At 40.2% G+C, this 21117-nt stretch overlaps 2 protein-coding genes across 2 annotated transcripts in view; one reads left to right on the plus strand and one right to left on the minus strand.

The window, feature by feature from the left end:
* DPYS (dihydropyrimidinase) overlaps positions 1-6369 on the plus strand; it is a 30485-nt gene extending 24116 nt beyond the window's left edge. Inside the window, exons 8-10 of the mRNA XM_054635379.2 lie at positions 2512-2719; positions 4214-4319; positions 6133-6369. Coding sequence (XP_054491354.2) covers positions 2512-2719; positions 4214-4288 — 283 coding nt within the window. The 3' untranslated portion in view covers positions 4289-4319; positions 6133-6369. The remainder of the gene's footprint in view (positions 1-2511; positions 2720-4213; positions 4320-6132) is intronic.
* Positions 6370-14829: 8460 nt separating this feature from the next.
* Positions 14830-20399, minus strand: DCSTAMP (dendrocyte expressed seven transmembrane protein). Its single transcript, XM_054644476.2, has 3 exons — positions 19344-20399; positions 15981-16301; positions 14830-15220 (listed from the first exon to the last, which is right to left on the minus strand). Exons 1-3 carry the CDS (start codon positions 20367-20369, stop codon positions 15149-15151), a joined length of 1419 nt encoding a protein of 472 aa, XP_054500451.2. The 5' UTR covers positions 20370-20399; the 3' UTR covers positions 14830-15148.
* Between the last annotated feature and the right edge of the window lie 718 nt (positions 20400-21117).

Here is a 21117-nt window from a genome sequence, read left to right on the forward strand (position 1 = left end):
TGAGAAAGGGTTGTTTGAAAAAAGAGCCACTGCAATTTATAACCAGAATACAAGTCTTCTTTTAAAAATACAATACAAAGTTTTGAAAGGAATCTGTTTTCATGCTGAGTAACACTTTATCACTTGGGATGCTGGAGACAGCTGTTAAGTTGTACTCTGCCATGGTGGTAGCCTTGGTTTCTTGGATTATTAGTGGGTTACAACTGTTTTTGCCATTAGCTGAAATGGGTGACACAGCTGTAAACAGTCTGTTGCATCAGGTTGCTGAATTGTGAGCTTCAGACCCAAACATACCATCTAGTTCTATTTGGTTGGTTGGTTGCTTGCTACCTGAAGCTTTTACTGACATTGATAATGTCAGAGGGTTAAATCACAGGCAAATTTTGGTGATTTCCATCAGGGAAAATGCACTTCACCTTCAGAAAGGGCAGCATGATCAACAGCTTGTTTCAACAGAAAAGCTGTAAATTAATTCTATTGAGGTTTGTTGCTGAGGCTAGCTCTGGAAATGTGTTTTTCCTATTGCAAAGTTTACCTGTACAAATGGATATTACTTTAAAATGTTCCAACTTCCATTCATTTTGTATCTTTAAATGAAGGATGTACTTACCTCTGAGACATGGTTACCACTAGTGATCCTGTTCTTGCACCTTTAAACAGCTCACATGTTGATGAAGAATCTTGCTTATTTTTCTGCATTTCCTCAAATTACCCTCTTCATTTTTATTTTCATGTCCTGGTGCTATTGTGCAAGTAGATAGGATATATAGGCAGAGAATGCTGAAGATTATTATATTACAGTTGTTCTTACTTACTGTTCTAGCAATTGCACCCACAAGGGTAATGCAATAAGCCTGAGGAATATGTTCAGAAACTCCTATTAGGGCAATTATAACAACCATGCATAAATTTGTTTGACAGCATTCGATAGGACCAGTGAAAACAAGAGAGGTTTGATTTTTCCCAACGTGAACCTACAAGGTGATGCTGATATTGGTGAGCAGGCATGCATAAGTTTTCTGTTCAAGGTGTGTTGTATAAGGCAAAGTTTTTACTTCTATGGGTAGACTGGTCATAGACAGTATTTACATATGCATATATATAGCCTTTGAAATGTCAGTTACCACCAAGATTTAAATGTAGCCCTTAGCAGAACCAATTACTCTTAGTTCAACAGAATGATATGAAAGAACACTAAGTGTCCCTCCATGAATTCTTTTTTCCTCTTTGTATGTAATAATTTTTAATATTTAGTATGATTGTTTTTGAAAATGCTATACTTCAAGTAAGATACAGATTTTTGTGTTTCTCATTTTGGTAAGGATATTGATTAAAGTTTAAAAAAATTCTTCTCCAAATGGATCAATATTTTAATCTATTAATATTTCATATTTCTTTTGACTTTGATAATTCCTTTGCAGAAAGATGTAGTCTCTGGAACAATATGTATTCACGTATATGCATTATAATATATGCATGATAGATTTTTGACTGCATGAGCACCCATCCTGGAAAAAGCCCAATTAGTAGCCAAAAGCATGAAGCCTCTTTCTTTTCAGAGACTAGAAATGATGATAAAAATATAAGCTCTCAAATAATATATATAATCTGTAGCTTGGATACAGGAAGTTAATAAAATAGTTAACTGAAACTCAAAGTCTGTTGTTACAGTATATAGTAAGTAGCTTAGGAGGGAAAATGGACAATAAAGGAGGTGTACACAGCCTGGAACTTCCAGACAGTAATGTCAGCTCTAGCATTGGCTCTGCCTTTAAAGTAGCCAGCTGGGATTGGAAAAATGGTCTAGAAAAATGGAAATCATATAGAATGAAGTCTATATATACAAAACCCAACAATATACAATCATTCAAATGAATACTGTTGAAGTCTGAAGTTCTAATTTACTTAATACCCTTGGAGGAAAGGTATATAGAAGTGTGATGTCTTTATTATTTAGCAGCCTTAAGATATTTGGGCTGTCAGTCATTGAATCAATTGAGCTCACACCAAGCATTACCAAAAATCATTACCATCTACTGACTTTCCAATGAAATGGTCTTTGTGTTATTTGTGAGACTCAATCTCTGAAACATTGTAGCCATGCTTTTCAAACTTGAAATTGCAAGTCATTCCAGCTAAAAGGTCAGAGCTTTTTCTGATCGAATTGTGCATAGATATTTGCTTGACAAGGCAAAATAAAATCATGTTATCCAAAGAAAATATTACAACCTGGGTTTTTTTCCACTAATCTCTTTTGAAGTGGAAAATTTTGCATTTAAAGGCTGCTGAGTTCTGTCCTTTTGACTCCTCTTCATTCTTTTGAAATGCAATTACTGTTCAATGAAATGTTATTGTGCTATCCTATTTTTACAGCTGCTCTCTGATGTACTGTACAGGGCTGTAGTTAAATAATGCTGCTAAATTTTCTTCCTATATCAATTTATCAACGTTTTATAATGAAGTCAAATGTACGAATCATAGTAATTTTTGTGTGTTGTTTTGCAAACACAGGACAATATCTGCAAAGACACATCACCAGGCAAATAACTTCAATATATTTGAAGGAATGGTCTGCCATGGAGTTCCAGTTGTGACAGTTTCAAGAGGCAAAGTGGTTTATGAAGGTGGAGTTTTCAATGTCACAGCAGGAGAAGGCAAATATGTCTCCCGTCCACCATTCCCTCCATATGTCTACAAACGAGTCAGACAGCGGGAACAGGTTAATTAAACTAATAAATCTCTGAAATGCCTTGTACAACATGAGGATAACTAGCTCTTGAGAAAAGAAGTTTGGGGATTCAATGGTAATTTTCCTTACTAATCAAAATATGCCAAGGTGGGAGGAAAGGAAACGAAGGACTCAAATTTTATTGGTCTTTATATTACAGAAAAATATTGTAGACTAGTTCCTGCTCTTACATTAGTCTGTCCAGCTTGTGAACTAAGCCTCAGTACTTTTAGAAATAAACCTGTCCTACTTGCAATCAAAATGGACAAAGCTTTGCTTCTGGGTAATCTGCTACATTTCATCGCTGATTTCACTGAAAATCAGAGAGCCCAAATTTCATATGGAGGAAGAAATATTGCACCACGGAAGAAATAAAAAATTTTCTTATTCTTTCATGGATCAGATATTTTGATATTAACCCTGCAGACCACTGAACATTTTGCTGTGTTCCAACAAGAATGTGTTAAAACAGAACATCTGCAAACGACACTGCTGGGCCAAGCAAGTAGCTCAATTTAGGCTTTTGTTTTCTTCTATTTTTTAAAGAGAAATATTTCAAATACATAAAGATTGGATTTTCAGTGCCTATTTACTGTGCAAGCATCCATGATGCTTTTGCATCCTTAATGTACTGTGAATAGTAAAGCACACTGAGCAAGTACATTTTAAAATCACCACCTGAATCAGTGGGATTCATTGCAGGATCTAAAAGCTGAATCCATGCGAAATAAGGCCCAGTGAAATGCCTCCAAAATAATTTTGTATATTTCCTTTTTTCTGTTGTCTTGATGGACTGAGAAGGGCATGTGAAAGTGGCTGAAGGATGCTTTCCTCCAAAGAACACAATTTCACAGCATGTAGTGAGCTGCCTGCATGTTCACACATACAATACAGTATCAAAAGTAAACTAAACTGAAATTTATAAGAAATTTGATAATTACACAATTCTGAAGGACTTCCATGAATGTAGTGGTTACAATTTCCCATCAAAGCTAGAGAGAATTTTCCCTTAACCCAAATATCAATTGCAGCATGTCTTCAGAAGTGATTTTTCAACCAGCTCAGACTCCTGCAGCCAGCAACTGGAATAGTGAGTGATAGATACCTACACAAGGCAGAATTTGCTTTGTTTCATTTATATTTATTTACCTCTCTTACCTGATGTATTGAAAACATCACTGGAAAATGTGAATAACAAATAGAAGAATACATAAAATGAGGTGGCACATGTTGTTTCTTAAAAAATGGATTTAGAATTGGATTGCTACAGTGTTGAGCAGATTTAGCCATCATGTCCTGATGAAAGCTGAGAACTGAACAGTTTGATCCCAGTGCAAGAGATCTTTTCCAGAGAGAAGTTAGATGAAAGTATTGGGATGCATTTCATAGAAAGAAGATTATCATAGGACTTCTATTTCAATTTTGTCCAATTAGCAATTGCAAGAGAAGACAAAATAGTGAAAGATTTAAAATATTTTTTTGCAGGTATGTCAGCCTGTTCCTGTCAAGAGGGCACCATATACAGGCACGGTCTCAGGAACACCTGTCACACGAAAATAACAGGCTCATCCCCCAGTTTTGGCTGTTGCAGGTAACCATCTCTTTTTCTTAGTAAAGACTACTTATTGCTTCTCTGAAACTTCAAGAAAACAAAAGGGGAGCAGTCTGTTTATCTGGTGAAAGGCTTGTCTGAAATAAGCCCTCTCAGAAGCTGAGTTGTCTCTGTATCTGTAAATTCAACAAGAAGGTCTGGCATCCCAGGTATGGAGAACCTCATTTTGATTGGAACCTTATTTAAAAAGTTCAGCTGGAAGAAACTGATGAAGTTTAGCTGTTAGACTGAGACATGGGTATGAAGGCCCATACAAAACCTGGGTTTGGTTAGCAACAAGAGTACAAAATGAAGCATGACTGTTTGACTTGCAAATTTACAAACAACTTGATGTGAAAAATTAAATTTGTTATTGTCCTGTGTTACGGACAATAACCCCCCAACAAATGTGCTGTTTGGGTTAAGCTGACAGATTTGTTTTGCAAAACCAAAAGCTGTCTTCACAGAAAGAGAAGGCTCCAGGGAGACCTTAGAGCAGCCTTTCAGTACCTAAAGGAAGCCTATAAGAGAGCTGGAGTGGGAGTTTTTTTTACAAGGACATGGAGTAGTTGGACAAGGTAGAATGGCATTGCACTGAAAGAGAGAGTAGGTTTAGATTAGATATTAGGAAGAAATTCTTTACTGTGAAGTTGGTAAGGAACTGGAACTGGTTATCCAGAAAATTTGTGGATGCCCCATCTGTGGAAGTGTTCAAGGCCAAGCTGGATGGGGATCTGAGCAGCCTGGTTTAATGGAAAACATCCCTGCCCATGGCAGAGGGGCTGGAACTAGATGATCTTTAATCTTCCTTCCAACCTACACCATTCTGTGATTCCACAAATAAAGGTGCTGCAGTGCCAGCAGTGTTTGAATGAGTGCGAGCTCATCACTGCTAACAGGAGCAACACCCAGCATCTCCCTTTCCCTCCTCTGCAGTGTTCACAGTGTGTAACTTGGTTATTGACACTCCTTGTATATGCCCTGGTGCTTGGCAGATCTTTCTGTGAGCAGAAATCAATTAGCTTTGTTTCCTGGGTTAGTTTTCTGTTGCCTTGGTGAGTTGAAGTGTCTCTTAGAAGAACCAAACAAAGACCTGGGCAGTGCAGCATACGAGTGGGGTGAGGCACTGGGAACAAGGACTAGTGACAGCACCACACTCTCCAACTGCTCAACAAGCAGAGGAAATGCTTCAGGAAAAGGTGAAAACCAGGCAAGTCCTTCAGCAAGCACAGTCGAGCCATGCTGCTGCTCTGTGCCAGCTGCAGCTGAAATGTTGTCAGCTACAGCAGGGGAGTTGATTAGTATGGGCTGGGGGAACAGTGAGTGGCAGGAAACATGCCAAAATCCAAGCTGAAGATTTGGGTGCATATATGTATCAACAATGAGATCAGCTAGCTTGAGAAATGATTTCCCAAGAGGTGAACAGAAAGCCCCAGTTTGTACCTCAGATAAAATGAGTCTGCTCTTAGTGCTAATTAATATGGGACAGGAACAGACCTGCTATGGTAGGAGGGTGAAATTAACTTTTCCACATTTCATGATATCATTCTTTTAAGCTACCTTACAGTGAACCTCATCCAGGGCAGCAGTAGCAGCAACAGAATGCAGTATCCTATTTGTTTTTCTCTGTCCTAGGGGAAAAACTTTTCTAATAGAGAGGACTAAAGGCTAAAGCTTCAGTAGAGTGAGGGAGCAATAATCATTCTTTCTAGCTCCTAGCACTCCTTCTCCATTATTACCTCTGAGTGACAAATTGCAAAGAAGAGATTTTCTTTTGAAAGATGATATTGTATTGTCTTTTTCTCCTCTGTAGATAAAAGCAAATGAAAATGACCTTGCTGCCCCCACCAGCAGTTCCTTCTGGGTCCAGCAATCAATCCACTATCAACTTCTCAAGAGCCAACATGAAACAATAGTAACCAATAAGCATTATACTTGGTTTCCTACATAAAATTGTTATTGAAATTTATCTTTGAAAATACTTTTGCTTTAAGAATTGGAAAATTCTTTTTAGAAAATGGAGTAATAATTTAAAAACCTTACAATTATAATGTGGTAACAGTGCTGTGCATTCTTAAAATCTTGTAAGTTTTGGGATGGTATTTCTTAATGTTTATCTTTAGAAGGTATCAGCTATCCAATAAAGTAAAAGCAATGAACACTGGTGTTTAAGAATGGTTTTTAAACTCCTGCTCCATTGGGTCCCAAGAGATGAACCCTAATCCATTAATTTTATATGTTAGGAAGATCTCTGTTGTGCTTGGCAATGCAGAGAATTCTGAGAGCAGATGCTGAATTTTATTTTTTTAATTTTCCCTATCTGGAAGGGGTCAGTACAGAAAAATGCTGATTCAGAACACTCACTATTTTGGAGCTGCTGCCCCATCTCCATGTCACTATTTTTAAAGAACTTTATGTATTTTGTCCCTGCCAACTGCACCACCGAGCTTTTATTGGTGGGTTCAGCTATTTCCCTTGTTGAGAAACAAGGGAAAATGGCAAACCTATACTAACCATACTTGTGAACTCACCTACAGTAATAGTTCGTGTTCTGGCTTTATGGAGAGACACAGTTATTACCTGAAGGCTTATGAACTGAGATCACCAGAGCAAAACATTAGTATCAAAAAACCCTTTTAACTGAAAATTAGGTTTTTCCCAGTGTAACTAATACTTTGGTTTTTGTAGGATAGGATTCCTAATTTAAAAGAAGTATCTCTTTTCCTCAATTTATCTAATTCCCATTTTCAGAGGGTTGTAGTACTTTCAGAAGCACTATTCTGCTACCATGTCTAGACAAATTTTGATTTGGAGAACTGGAATGTTGTTTAAAGTTGCACTTTCATATGCAATAGCTGTCCATTTTAAGCAGCCGCCACTGGGAAAAATCTGAGAGTGTCATGGTTTAATCCCAGCTGGCAGCAAAGTACCACACAGACATTTGCTTGATTTCCCCCCTCCCCAGTTAGGTGGGGAAGAGGATCAGAAGGGTAAAAGTTAGAAAACTCTTAGGTTGGGATAAAGACAGTTTAACTGGTAAAGCAAAAGCCACACCTACAAGCAAAGCAAAACAAGAATTTCACTCCCCATTGTCAGGCAGGAGCTCAGGCATCCCCAGGAAAGCACTCTGAATGTTCCCCCTGCTTCTTCCCCAGTTTTACATGCTGAGCATGAGCATATGGTCTGGAGCATTCCTGGGGTCAGCTGAGGTCAGCTCTCCTGGCTGTGTCCCATCCCATGTCCTTGTGCATGCCCAGCCCTCCTGCTGATGGGGTGGGTGAGAAACAGAAAAGGCCTTGATGCTGTGTGAGCACTGCTCATTGATAATGAAAATATCCTTGAATTACCAATTCTGCTTCCAGCACAAATCCAAAACATAACCCCACACAAGCCACTGTGAAGAAAATTAACTCTACCCCAGCCAAAAGCACCACAGAGAGAAATGAGGCCAACACAAAATCACCTGTACAGTGAGTTGGCTGTCCTATGTGTAGAAGCAATGTAACCTGTACTGTGCACCCACAGGCCAAACAGGCACAGAAAGTGCTGCTTATTTTAAGACACATTAAACACATTAGGTACACATTAAACATATGATAATTAATATTATTTTTGACAGTGGAAAGCAGACTTGCAGTTTCTGCTATATTCATAGGCATACAGTGATGTATGAGCTTTTATAAAAAATAAACTACTATTAGGTCAGTATTTCTTGTGTCTCTAAACAAAAAAAGAGGGTTTTCCTTGTAGGATGATGGAGGATAGTCATGGGTATGATTGAGAAGGTCTAGCAGCATTTCTCAGGTTTATCTTTGGTGTGGCAGAACGTCAGAACCAACCAACAATCCAGCACTATTACAAGGAAACAGAGTTCACTGCTCAGTACAGACTTCTGTACTGTCATGCTCTGCATCTCAGTTTGTTGTCCAGTCTCCCTTTACCATCAACACAGAAAGAGATACTTCTGCAACTTTTTTTTGTCTCTGCATCAAGATCTCACATAGGTTAGATAAATTGGTCTGGAGCTGTTCTTTGGGATGAGGGGGGCATTTTTCTTGCAATACCGGTTTGTATCCATTGATTATTTCCAAAGTCTGTGTAACTATGGTGCAGACTTCTACTCTGCAGCTGCCTTCCACTCAGCCCATCTTTACCTCTCAGAACTGGAACTTTCTTGTATGAAGGATGCCTGTCTTTTCTTATGTTTTCACTCATCAACAGTGCAGGTCAACCACGAATCCATTCTTCCTAATTAATCTTTTGCTACATTAGAAGAAGAGCAGAAATTTGATAAGAGTAATCTCCAAACTATGAACATGTATTGTCTATGGAAAAATGTATAATTCCCTATGTTTGTACTTACTTCTCTGTATCATGGACTATTCTTCCTATAGGGCTATACTATTTTTTGTTTAAGAAATACCTACTTTTGAATTCCAGTGAGTCTTAACTATTGCGCAGATGAAAGAAATTACCTGCATATTGTGAGCTGAGATTTACAGAAATTATCTGCTGTATTTTTGCATCCTTGGGTACAATAAGCTATGGAGCCTGTCAAATCTGTTATATTTATGAATATTTGTTTTGCCATGACATGTGCTGGCCCTAGTACCTGAATCCTGCCTCAAGCCACAAGGTTCCAAGCAATAGCCCTTGAGGAGCTGTGTGACATCAAAAGAATTTCAACTGTGCTGTTCAGGCACTCCTACTAATGTTGAAACTGTCAGATTGTAAATCTCTGTCATCCTTGTTCTTTTTCCCCTTACATGGGCTAGGCTATGATGGTGGGATCTTCATAGGGATGTAATTTTGGGACTGCCCAGGTCTCCATTCTGAAACACCAGTAAGGAGTGATAGCAGAGCCAAAAACAGAAGCATGGGATTTTTTTAGTGGGTGTATAGTTTGGGATTCAATGGGATTACAGTTATGTCAGCACAGGTCCTGAACTGGAGCACTGGAAGAAGCACTGACTGGTCTCTCAGTTGTATCTCAGCCTCTAGACCCTGACAAGACTTCTGAATTCATTCTACAGTCCATCCTTGAGCTATCACTTGCTCATTACATTCTCAAGTTGCTGCTTTGTCTGTTCTGTAAATGTCATGCTAAGACAACAGATGCCACACACCAGGTTGGAAAGGTGGTTTAGAGATGACTTCTGCAGCCCACATAGTTGTCCTGAGCCTTTCACGGGAAAGCAAGACAATAATTGCTTTCCCAGATGTTTGAATCCTGTCTCATTTAGCCATAATCCTCAGGTTTCTCCACCACCTACTGAGAAAAAGGTTTCCTTGCTTTGACTCTTCCTTCAGTCTGTTGATCACTCTGATTGCTTTGAGAGGGGATACTGCTGCATTAAACCCCTTTTTCTCTGGAGCAGTGTCTGTGCAGAAGAGCCAAGGAACTGTTTTGTCAAGGCTAAAACACTGAACATCCTTTTGTTGCTTAGCACTTCTTGGAATGCTACTGGTTTCCATCTCTTTTATTGTATGGAAAAGTCACAGGTCCTCAGCCAGGTAATAATTAGCATTGACTCCATGATTCCAGAAAGCTGATCAATTATTCTATTCTATTCTATTCTATTCTATTCTATTCTATTCTATTCTATTCTATTCTATTCTATTCTATTCTATTCTATTCTACTTATTAAGAAACTCATCCCCTTACAGACGGTCCAATACAGCTTTTACCTAGTTGGTCAATCAATCCAAACAGTGTCCAATTAAGAAATCACCCTTTGGTAAACAAATCTCCATAACACATTTCACATGTGCACAACAACAGGTGCAGCAAGTGGAGATAAGAATTGTTTATCATTATCATTCTTTTTTCTGATCTTCTCACAGCCTTCTCCTGGAAAATGCCAGGGGAAGTCATGCCTGCTTCTCTCTATGGAGAGAGCTGCAGCTACAAAGCCTGAAGATTCAAACACTTTGTTAAAGTAAGGAAAATATTCTGTTAACCATATTTTCATCTCTCTCCCCACCCAGACAGACATTTGGGATCTTTAGTATTCCATTCTCCCTGGTGATGTGGATTCCAGAGGCAGAGGCAGAAAAGCAATTTGGAAGATCAGATCCCTGATTGCACAATAGTGCTTTCATCACCATCATTTGCCAGAGGAAGCCTCATATGGACGGTCTGTGCTTATTGCTGGCACTGAGCTCACCACCTGTGAAACCCACGGCTGTGCTGCAAACACCCACGCCTGCAGCACTTCTCTCTTCAGCTGGAGCAGCACGGGGGGATCTCTGCAGAGCAGCAGTCCTGGGCCCTGTGGCTGCACGGGGCCACTGGAGGGCAGGGCAGGTACGAGGTATCAGCCGAGAAAGGCGGAGGAAGGAAGGTACTGCCATGCACAGCAGCACCCGTGAAGCGTGCTCACGGCTGGAAATCCGTGCCCCTAAAGCCGACAGAAACATCCCTGTTTCCAGGCTTTATTTTATCAGCAGCAGAGAGCGATCCTTTGGTCCTTACTCTCCACTTTTGCGAGGTAAAACAGAATTAGAGGAAAAGCTTTGATTATCCATTTATTTTTTAACTGCATCTCTGGACTATTTAAACTGGGATGAAGGCAGTGAGTCAATGTGATAATATTGACAGAGCAGAGATCACGGTGACAGCAGTTGTAACCCAGCACCCTTTGCACACCCAGCTGCTCACATGAAATGCTGCAATGAAACCAGCGCAGAGGAAAAGAAGCCTTTAGCTTGGCTTGGCTTGGCTTTAGAAGCCAGCCAGGTTTGGGGTATGGGGTGCTGATAAGGAGAGGTCCATAAACACAGCTGCTGAAAGGAAATGTCCTTGTTTGTCAGGAGGGTCAGGAGCACTAGCATGTCTCTCTGAATTACCTTCACAAGACAATCAGGTCAGCCTTTCATTAATTTTACAAACCAGATTTGATCCAATTGGAGGATTTTTTTACAGTAAATCAAACAGCTCCTCCAGTGAAGGATGTTTAAAAAGGAAGTTGAGTTCTGCTGTGAGCTGAGAGAAGGACAGGGATGACTGAGTCAAAAGCCAAATCCAGATTTCTCACACTTGTTCTTAGTGCTGAATGTGTTTCTGACAAGTCCTAGAGAATCATTTAGAGACAAAACCCAGTAACATGATATTAATAGACATTAAAATTTATATTACACCAACAAATGAATAAAAATGCTTCATTTCAACTGCACCTATAGTTCTCTTGTTCTCAGCAGAAAGAGAAGCATTGTATGCTTTTATGGATGAGAAAGAATGACTGTTGGAGGTGAAGAAAACATACTAAAAGAGGAAAGAACACTATGAAGGCAAGAAGAGGAACAGAAATAATTGTGGGTGGAACACTGTTTTTATATTGTAATTCATCGACTTTGTTTTTAAAGAAAAAGGAACAACTGAATCCTGTGGTTGAGGGTTATGGTTAGCAGAGAAGCCAAGGAAATAGCTGAACAACTTGCAGAGGAGACAGCTGAAGATAAACAAACCCTAGACTTCCCCTGCTCATATGACATAAAGAAATGGAAGAAACTAAAAAGAAAGTAAGGTCTGGAGAGAAAGAGAAGTGTGTCTTTGTGTAATTTCAGGGGAGTGACAGACCTGCCTTTTCATCTGTACAGCTAAAGAAAGACACTGGGCAACTGAAGGAATAGGTCCTTTACTGTAGGTCAGGGTAAGAACTGTCCTGCTGCTGAGATAAAACTCAATAACTTTGAGGCATAGAAGGTAGATTTCATTTATTAAAAAAATATTTTAAAAAAAAGGTGCAGAATGTGCCATTTTCCCTGATAAACCAGGTTTAGGGAGATGGAGGGAGAGCAAAATTATCTCCTTTTTACCTGCCATTCGGGTCATGTTCAGCATACAGGTATGCATGTGTATGATCACAAACAAAGTGTGCATTAGTCCACTCAAGTATGTGACTTTTCTGAGTGTAATTGTAACAATATTTTTCAGTTGGCACCCTTGATGCTGGCACAGAATATTCACAAATTAAAACAAGCTTTTGCTGTGCATATCTAGTATTTTTCCTAAAATGTGCTGTGTTAAAATCAATAATCACAACATGGCTGAGGCTGTTGGGCAGCTCTGGAGATATCTGCTCCAGCTTTGCTGCTCTGAGGTGCTCAGAGCAATGTCTAGTGGCTTTTAAGTATTCCCAAGGCTGGAGATTCCGTAACCTCTCTGGGCCTCCCATTCCAGTGTTTGACCACCCTCACAGTAAAAAAGTTTTCTTGTGTTTCAGTGTTATACCAGTCAGCTTCCGGGCCTTTATGTTTGGAAGCAGCTAGCAGGGGAAAATTTTCCATCACCTTCCCACAGATGGCGATGAGTCTGACAAATCTGTAGTTTCTCAGATTTTCCTTCTTGCCCTGCTTGAAAATTGGAGTGACATGTGCTTCCTTCCAGTTGTCAGTAATGCCTCCTGATCACCAAGAACTTTTACAAAAAATCAAGATACCTTTCAGTGACATCAACCAGCACCACCAATAGCCATGGATACCTCTCTTCATGTCTCATAGTGTTTGAGTGCTCCTGTGTGTTTGAGTCCTCTCTAACTACAAGGGGTAAGTCCTCCTTGCTCCAGCCTTTCCTTCAGGTCTGAGAGGTCTATGGCTAAAGACCAGTCTTACCTGCAAAGACCAAGACAAAGAAATACCTTGGGCTTTTCCATGTCCTCTGTCACTGGTAGGGAGGTCAAGCATCTAGGTAAAATATTTACCAGAACTGAACATGTTTTACAGAATTACAGTTAGTTGCCCAAGAAGGATTGGTTTTTATCAGTTTGAAGGGCAAACTAAGCAATGTTTAACTGTCCTGACAGGTAGTGGGGTGAGCATCCACATTCAACATTGGCTGAATTTCCTTAAGTAAATGAAAAATGCAGAAATGGCACTGTCCTGAGAGTGTACTATGGAATTCAAAATCCTAGCAGATTTAGGCATCTCTCCCAAAGATTCACCAGCATTTGAGTAATTTTGATGAACCATTCCCATGGGCTGCAAAGCTTTCGTGTGCTCCTCATAGAACAACAGAGTGAAAAGGTATTCTGAGTGGCAGCACCATCAAACAGGACAGGCAAGAAACTCCAAACCAAAGTTTTCCTCCAGGTGATAAGTGCATGGTGTTCTGTGGTAGTGCTGTCAGTCAGATTTGCCCCCATATTGGGGCTTCTCACCAGCTTGTCCTTTGGGATTGGAAGGAGCACATCCAACTCCTGCCTGCAATTAGTGAGAACTCTGCCAAAAATATTTAGCTCTTATTGACCTGTAACTCTTCCCCTTTCATCTCAATGATAACAAGAGTGTGATCCTCTTATCAATAGTACCTGGATAGCTATTCTGTTTTGGGGTCCAAATTTAGAGCAACCTTCTAAATGCTTCTTTCTCACCAGAATGCTTCTTGCCACTGGTGCTTGACAGTAGCACCTAAAATACAAGCTGACATTCTGCTGCTATTCAGGGCTGTCCCACTTTAGCAAAAAGGACATAGTCAGGCCTCTCAGAGACATTCAGCACAACCCTCAATAATGCATGGCTTTAATCCAGCACTGTTTCCCAGAGACAAATTGTTGTTACACCAGCAACCTGAACCACCTGCGTGCATGGAGAAGTGAGACTTTGGAAGGCCCAAAGAAGAGCAGTCTTTGTGTTTTTCAGTGTTTTAAGTGCAAAATAACTTCTGACACTTGCTACTGGAGAGTTTTAAGTCTTAATTCATTCAGATAACAGAGACATTGATCAATGGCTGTCCTGAAACCATGCATGTATTATAGAGGAAGAGAGCAGAATTTCCTATTATTCAGACTAAAAAAGGAAGTTGGCTGTGGCTGCAAATCAGAAATATACTGCCTGTTGGGTATATTTTTTAGCTCTACATTAAATCTCTAAAGCTACATAAGTCATTCCTACGTCTTTAGGTGTTTTGCATTTGCTCTTGTATCATATGAAGGTCACATCAGCATTGTTGCTTGAATAGGTGAAGCACTTCAGTTTTGGCTCAGTTTAATTGAATTGAAGTAATTGGTGCTTATGCAACATGATTAAGCCCATTATTGTCCCTTCTTCAAGCTTCCTCAGTCTGCAAGATCTGAAATGTTGTTCACCTCTACTTACATGCCTCATCCTTTAATGATACCTTGTTTGCCTGCACAGCACCTGATTCCTCTCCATTCTAGCTCTTGTGACCTGTTACATGATTTCTCATGATTATCAAAGGCATTGAACAATCTGCACTAGTGATACAGTCTATGGATATGTGGAACTGGGGACTAAGACCAAGTAAGGAATTCTGGGTGGGAGACTAGATACGAGACAAGAAACTAGGGATGACAAAGATCCAGGCTGAAGAGCTTGAGGCTTGAGAAATGGATAAAAATGTCTAGAAACATCTAAGTCCCAGTTCTTGGCCATTCCAGAAGGCAACGGATGCACAGCCTCTGCTGTGTCTTCTATCTTCTGTGTCTGGCAAACCTGAAGAAGACAAACCTGCTGATGTCACTACATCCTCTGTTAGCTCAATCCAAAGAGGTTTCTGGTGTAGACCTAAAAGGTCCAAACTATTTTATTGCTTTAGACAGAATTACAGATCATCCACGATTTTCTCAAGTACCAGATAATGCAAACCCCAAGCTGAAAAACAACTGTTAATGCAATCCAGAGAGATCTGTGGTGAACTGCACACTATCCACAATGGCATCTTTTCCAAAATACTGCTGTTCAGCCTTTGAGTGTGAAATTTTTACATTTTACAATTGACATTCTATAGGAAAAATGATGCAAAACACAGGTGGAGCTAAAGCATCTCAGCCATATCCAAAGATTCACTTGGTCTCTTTCACATCATCCTGTCATTCTGCTATACTCCTTTCTTTCTTCCTCACTGCCTCTCTTGCCTTGAGTATTGGAAACCAAAAGTTGACCTGAAAAAACAGAAATATGATCTGTATGATAGTATTACTGAGTTAAGATCACCCAGACACTGATACCCTGTATATTCAGTATTGAAGGCTGTTAAAAAAATGAACTTAAACAAACTATATGTCTGCAGCTTTCTATCTGGATATGCCATAGGTATATGCATGTGTGCTAGTTGTTTCCATTAGTGTGTCTGTGTGTGTGTGCATGTGTATATATATATATATATATATATATATATATATGTGTGTGTGTGTGTGTGTGTGTGTGTGTGTGTGTACAGGATAAATGTTTTTGCAAGCAAAAGTTCTGTTTCCTAATAGTATATGCAGTCATACTGTGTTTTAAAATAGAAATATACCACCTTCCATATTGCTAAGCAATATCAGAATATCTTTCTCTACATTTAGGGCTGCTCTTATTGCCTAGCACTTGCTATCTAGATTCAGGAATACTCTAAGTGCTTTTCATATGTTCATGAAAACAAAGTTTCTTCTCTGGAGGACTCTGAATCTGAGAAGTATTTTCTTACCAGTACATAGTCATTTGAGTATACCAATGTCATGTCTGAGGCATGTGTGCTGAAGTACAGAACAAAACTATTAGATGATCTAATCTTACCATTAGGCAATGTGTGTGTGGCTCCTGAGCATTGGGGAAAGTCTATTAGCACATAATTGAAGTTAACAAGTGTTTAAGTATTTCCTGCATCTGGCTACCACCCAGTTGGAAGGTTTATTTTTTTCCCCAGAGCTCATGGCTTACCGTTCTTGCAAACATGTTCTTCCCAGTTTTCTCTTGTAGCTTTTTTCTTTTTTTGAGTAATTTTGCATGTAAATAATGTATCCGTTTCATCTCAGTATCAGGATAAAAGGAAGTTGACACGAGTATTTTAAGTTGGGTCAGGAGGCCAGAGAATAACCCAAAAATTATTAAGAAGAAGATGATGACTCCAAGCTGAATCCATGTTGTGGAGAGAGCAAGCTCGGGATGAGGGATGCAGTTTTGCTTGACCAAAGGGATCTTGAAAGAATCAGTCTTGCCAATATGCTCTTTCATAGAAATTATATAGCTTTTCTCATTCTTCTGCACAAGAAAAGTGGAAAAAAAGGTGTTGATTATAAGACAGATTCCCTCCTTTCTTAATATTTCTTCCACTGGACATTCAGATTTACAAAGGACTCTAAATCATCTAGACCATCCAGTGGCTATATACAGTATGCTCAAAACAATATATATATTGGCTATTTATAAATGTTTTGGACTCTATTTTCACAATTTCTCTTGGTGGACAATGTCCAGCACTTTGGATCATTAAAAACTTACCTTCTCAGTGGCTCTGACAGGGAAATATTTAGTTAATGTGGTTATAATAGTTTAGTATTTTTCCACTCCAATGACTCTGCTCGGATGCCCTGTTGGAGGGTCCTTCGTTGAGAGTAAAACTGCAGAGCAGAGTGTCTGTCCCTTTGGTTTTGTCTCAGCACATGATCAGCAGTGCTCCCACACCATGGTTCCACAACAGCCAGAAATTAAACTCCAAATAAGCCTCTCCCCTTTCAGTAAGATAGGGACAAAGGCAGAGACTATGGGTGGAGATAGCAAGTTACTGAAAGCAGCAAGCAATGGAATAAGACATGCACAGTAACAGCAGCAATATTATCAACAAAAGTACATAAAAAGAGAAGGTGGTTTACCTACAAAAGGTATTCACCATCTCGACTTAGTTCCACGTGGCCCTGGGGCAAAGCCAGGATGGTGGCTCTTCCTATGCCCGGCACCACGTGGCTGTCCCCAGACAAAGACAAGGTGGCAGTCACTCACCACAGCACTCTCTCTGTGCCTGAGCCTGAGACAGCAGAAAACAACGACAGATAAACCCCTGAAAGTATGAAAGTATGATTGTCCTCGCCACACTGCGCCACTGCTTCGGACACTGGACTCAACTCTGTGCAGCAGTTTCCAGTACTGGTGCTACTGACTGCTCCTCCCAGCTCCACCCAGCTCCACTCAGCTCCTTTCAGCTCCTTTCAGCTCAGCTCAGACTTGGCTGGGCTCAGGCTCACTTCTGCCACTCTGTTCCCCGCAGCTGCTTCTCAGCACCGTGTGCCTGAGTCAAGTCTTGGATGAACAGGAGGGCCATGGGCAGCAGAGGGGCAGGGCTGATCCTGACAACCTTCCCAATGGAGAGAGGGAGGCAAAAACGTCGCATGTTCAGGGTGCTCACCTTTTTTTCCCCCTGAAACCACACCTGCAGTGATGTTGTGCGTGGTCTAGAACAGCAACCCAGCCATGCCCACATGGTACTAAGCTCTGTCCCCTCTCTGCAGCCACACACTGGACCAGGCAGTGCTCTGACCAAAGGCTGTCACACAAATGAGGCTGCCTGACCTCCTCTTGTAGCTGCCTCTGCTTAGCTGATGTCTTTCACTGCTTGTGGACTGAAAAGCTCAATAAGAAGGGTAAATGACACGTGCTGCTGGGACCATACTATCAGGCAACTTTCTGTTCTGTGAATTAGAGCACTGTAGAGTCACTGAATAACCCAGCCTCTTTTCTGATCATGTCAAAGGAATAATAAGGTCTTCCTTGTGGCTTTTCTAATCACCCTACAGAGGCCAAGAACTTCTGTTAGATGTTCATTGGACAAATGAAGTTCCCAAAGCATGCTACCCATCTTCAGCCTGTTAGCCCTTCCTTGACATTATCCTGTTCCAAACTATCTCAGGCCATTTTATCCCTAAACTGAACTGATGTATAGGCAAGAAAAATCTTCATTAGGAACTCAGTATGAAACAGGAGTACTAGTGCATGAAGAATTTTACTGTTCATGCTAATTAATAAACATCTCAAGTGTCTGAGTCTGTCCTGCTCACCCAGCTTCCTGGACTCCCTGGGATCAGCAGCCCTGAGGCATGATATTACAAATCTGTTGAGATTAAATTTTACATTTTAATGTACTTAGCTTTCCTTGGGGAACTAGAAACAATCTGATGATGGCATTAGTTTTCTGTTTTGAAAGAGTCAAGCAGCTTTCCACATGAGTGAATGATGCACACAAAGAGAGAAAATTCATAGCACAGGAGCCATGAATCAGGCAGGCATAGTGCTCAGGACTTCCGTCCATGGGTAGTGGGACTAAGCTCCTTTGCCCTGACTCAGGTCACACCCAAGGCAGGTCATGATAAGAGGTTGCCTTCAAGGTACAAAGGATAGAAACACAGGCAAAACGACACACAAAAATACACAGCAAATAGTGAGTACACAGCAAAGGCACAACAACAGGTTGATTAGGGTTGTGATCAATTGGCTCCTTATTATCTTCAGGAATGGACATCCCACAACCTATCTCAGAAACTTGTTCTATTGTTTGATCAACTGAAGAGTAAACAAAAAATGTATTTCCTTCACTTTGTCCTAATTTTCTCTTCTCCCTGAATGGTGCACAGAACTGAAAGGTCACAGAATCATAGAACAATTAATGTTGGAAAAGACCTCCAAGATCATTGAGTACAATATTTGACCAAACAACACCATTAAAACTTGGTGCTATTAGTACCATGCTCTAACCAGCATGTCCTTGGTTTGAGCATGAGGTTGGTCTTGATGGCCTCCAGACTTATCTTCCAACCTAGCTAATCTATGGTTCTCTATGCTGCTGCTCCTGCTAGAGGGACCTGGAGATTTTGGCAACAAGTCATTATTTTGTGTGTATGCGCCCATCCATACAAGCAATGATGCATCCTCACAATACTCAGTAAAAGAAAGGTAGACATCTCTTACATCAGTGTCACAGTGTCTTTTGACTATAAAAAGTAGTGCTTCACAAATTTCAGTTCTGTGAGTTTCCAATTTCAAGCCTCTGGTTTTCTTCATATATATAAATGGAGGAATGAAAATCCTTCTTCTTAAATTTACCATTCTCTAGAAATATGACAATGCTCTGGAAAGAGCTGTCTGGTTCCATCCAACCGATGTATGCTGAGGCAATGACCCTTTTTGAAATGAATGATATTCCAGGAAAGAATTGATGGCTCATTGCTATATGTTTGCTCTTGCAGCTGCTGAAGATTAAGAGAAATTTTTCAGCAATAAACTAAGAAATATATGGTACTGATAAGTACTTACATTCTGAAAGAGACTGAGTTGAATGTCTAGATCCGGTACTTCTTGGAGATATTTGTTCACAGAAATAATTAACAAATAAAACAAAGAGTCTACTGCAGCAAACAGAAGCCAGATGCAAAGATGAATAATTATAGGGAGAAAATAACGCAGCATTTTTTTCCTGTCCTTTCTTGTGAAGAAGAAGGATGGGATCATCACATAATCTTTTCTCTCTTTTCTGTTAAGTGGCAGAAGACAGGGTCTTTGCTGTTGCTTTTGCTGCTCATCAAATGCAATGAACTGTTTTGTGATATAAGTATTCTTAAATTTGGTACTATGAGAACCCACAAATTTTTTGATAAAGAGGCCAGTTCCAAAAGAAACTAGAAAAACCCCAAATACAGGCAATATTTTCTGACCTATATAGGGCAGTATAGTCAACATAAAAGATATCTGGTTAGCAATTCTCTGAATTTCTTTCTCTGTGTCATTTAGCTCCTGTTTTAATGCATCATCTAAAATTGAATAAGATGATGTGAATTCGTGCTTTAGGACCACTATATCTTTAGGTAGCTCAGCAGGAAGCTTGGCCACCTCATAAATCCATTTTATTGCCTCAATATAATATTTTATCAAGGCAAATTGCTCCTGCTTTAAATGACAGGTTATACTGTCTGCCAGAACCTTTAGATTGTGAAAAATATTTTGAATGTTGCTGGCCACAACAACACCCATGCCAGCAGTAATAAGAGCATCCCTGCCATTTTTCAGTCCGCAAGAAAGGAGGAACAGAACACTGAAACAGCGCAGATGCTTGAAACAAAAGACTATGATAGAAAACAAAATCCAGATGAATCCAGAAATCAGTAAGGGCCCCAAGGAATGGTGCGCCAAGGAGAAGTGCATGCTAAGGAAAAACAAAAAGCTGGAGAGGAAGCCAACTGCAGAGCAAACTGCAAAAAGCTGCATCTGATACTTCCAGCCAGGCTTCCTTTCAGATATAAAAATTTCCCATGCATTCTGAGCTATTGAGATGAATTTTTGCATTTTCTTCTGATTGTTGCTGACACTGCAATGGCTCAAACTAAAAGGAAAGGAAAAGAAAAACACTGTTATTTACAGGGTCACACTAATGACAATGATGTGCTTTTAACTGACTGTCTGATACTTCTTCACACTGCACAATCTGACATGAGGGTGAACCACCACACATGAGACCAAAATATTTGTCTCCAATATCACAGATATAAATATTGAAGAGGTGACTCCAAAAGCATTTCTATCTTTTGCCCTTTTATATTTTGCACACTGATTTCTCATTAGCTATGTAGAGACAATAGTTCACATGCATATGTGTTTGTGTGTGTGGGTGTGAGTGCATGTATAAGAAAGAGACCAGCCTCCTGTAGCACCCACTGCTCCCCACAGATGCTAGCTTTGCCTTGTAAGCGCCAAGAAGGGAAAGAGAGGAGCACAGAAACTTCCTATTGGTAGCCCAATGAAGGGGAGCATGGCTCAATCTGCAGGGAGCAGCCAGAGCAGCTGCCAGGGAGGAAGGAGCTGGCAAAGCAGCATGTGCACACTGCCCAGGGATGGGGAATGAAGCACAGCTTCTTCAGGTGGAGGTAGGTTAGTACAGAGCAAAGGAAATGTGCCTCCGAGGCACCATTCCTTCTTTGGGTCTCCCCTGGAGTAGCACACCTACAAATTTGTCCAAATCCAACAAGCTGTCCATGAGCCAGCAGGGTGCCTCATGGCCAAGAAGGCCAATCCTGGAGTGCATTAAGAAGAACAT

This window comes from Agelaius phoeniceus, chromosome 1, assembly GCF_051311805.1.
Source record: "Agelaius phoeniceus isolate bAgePho1 chromosome 1, bAgePho1.hap1, whole genome shotgun sequence".
Lineage (NCBI taxonomy): Eukaryota > Metazoa > Chordata > Aves > Passeriformes > Icteridae > Agelaius > Agelaius phoeniceus.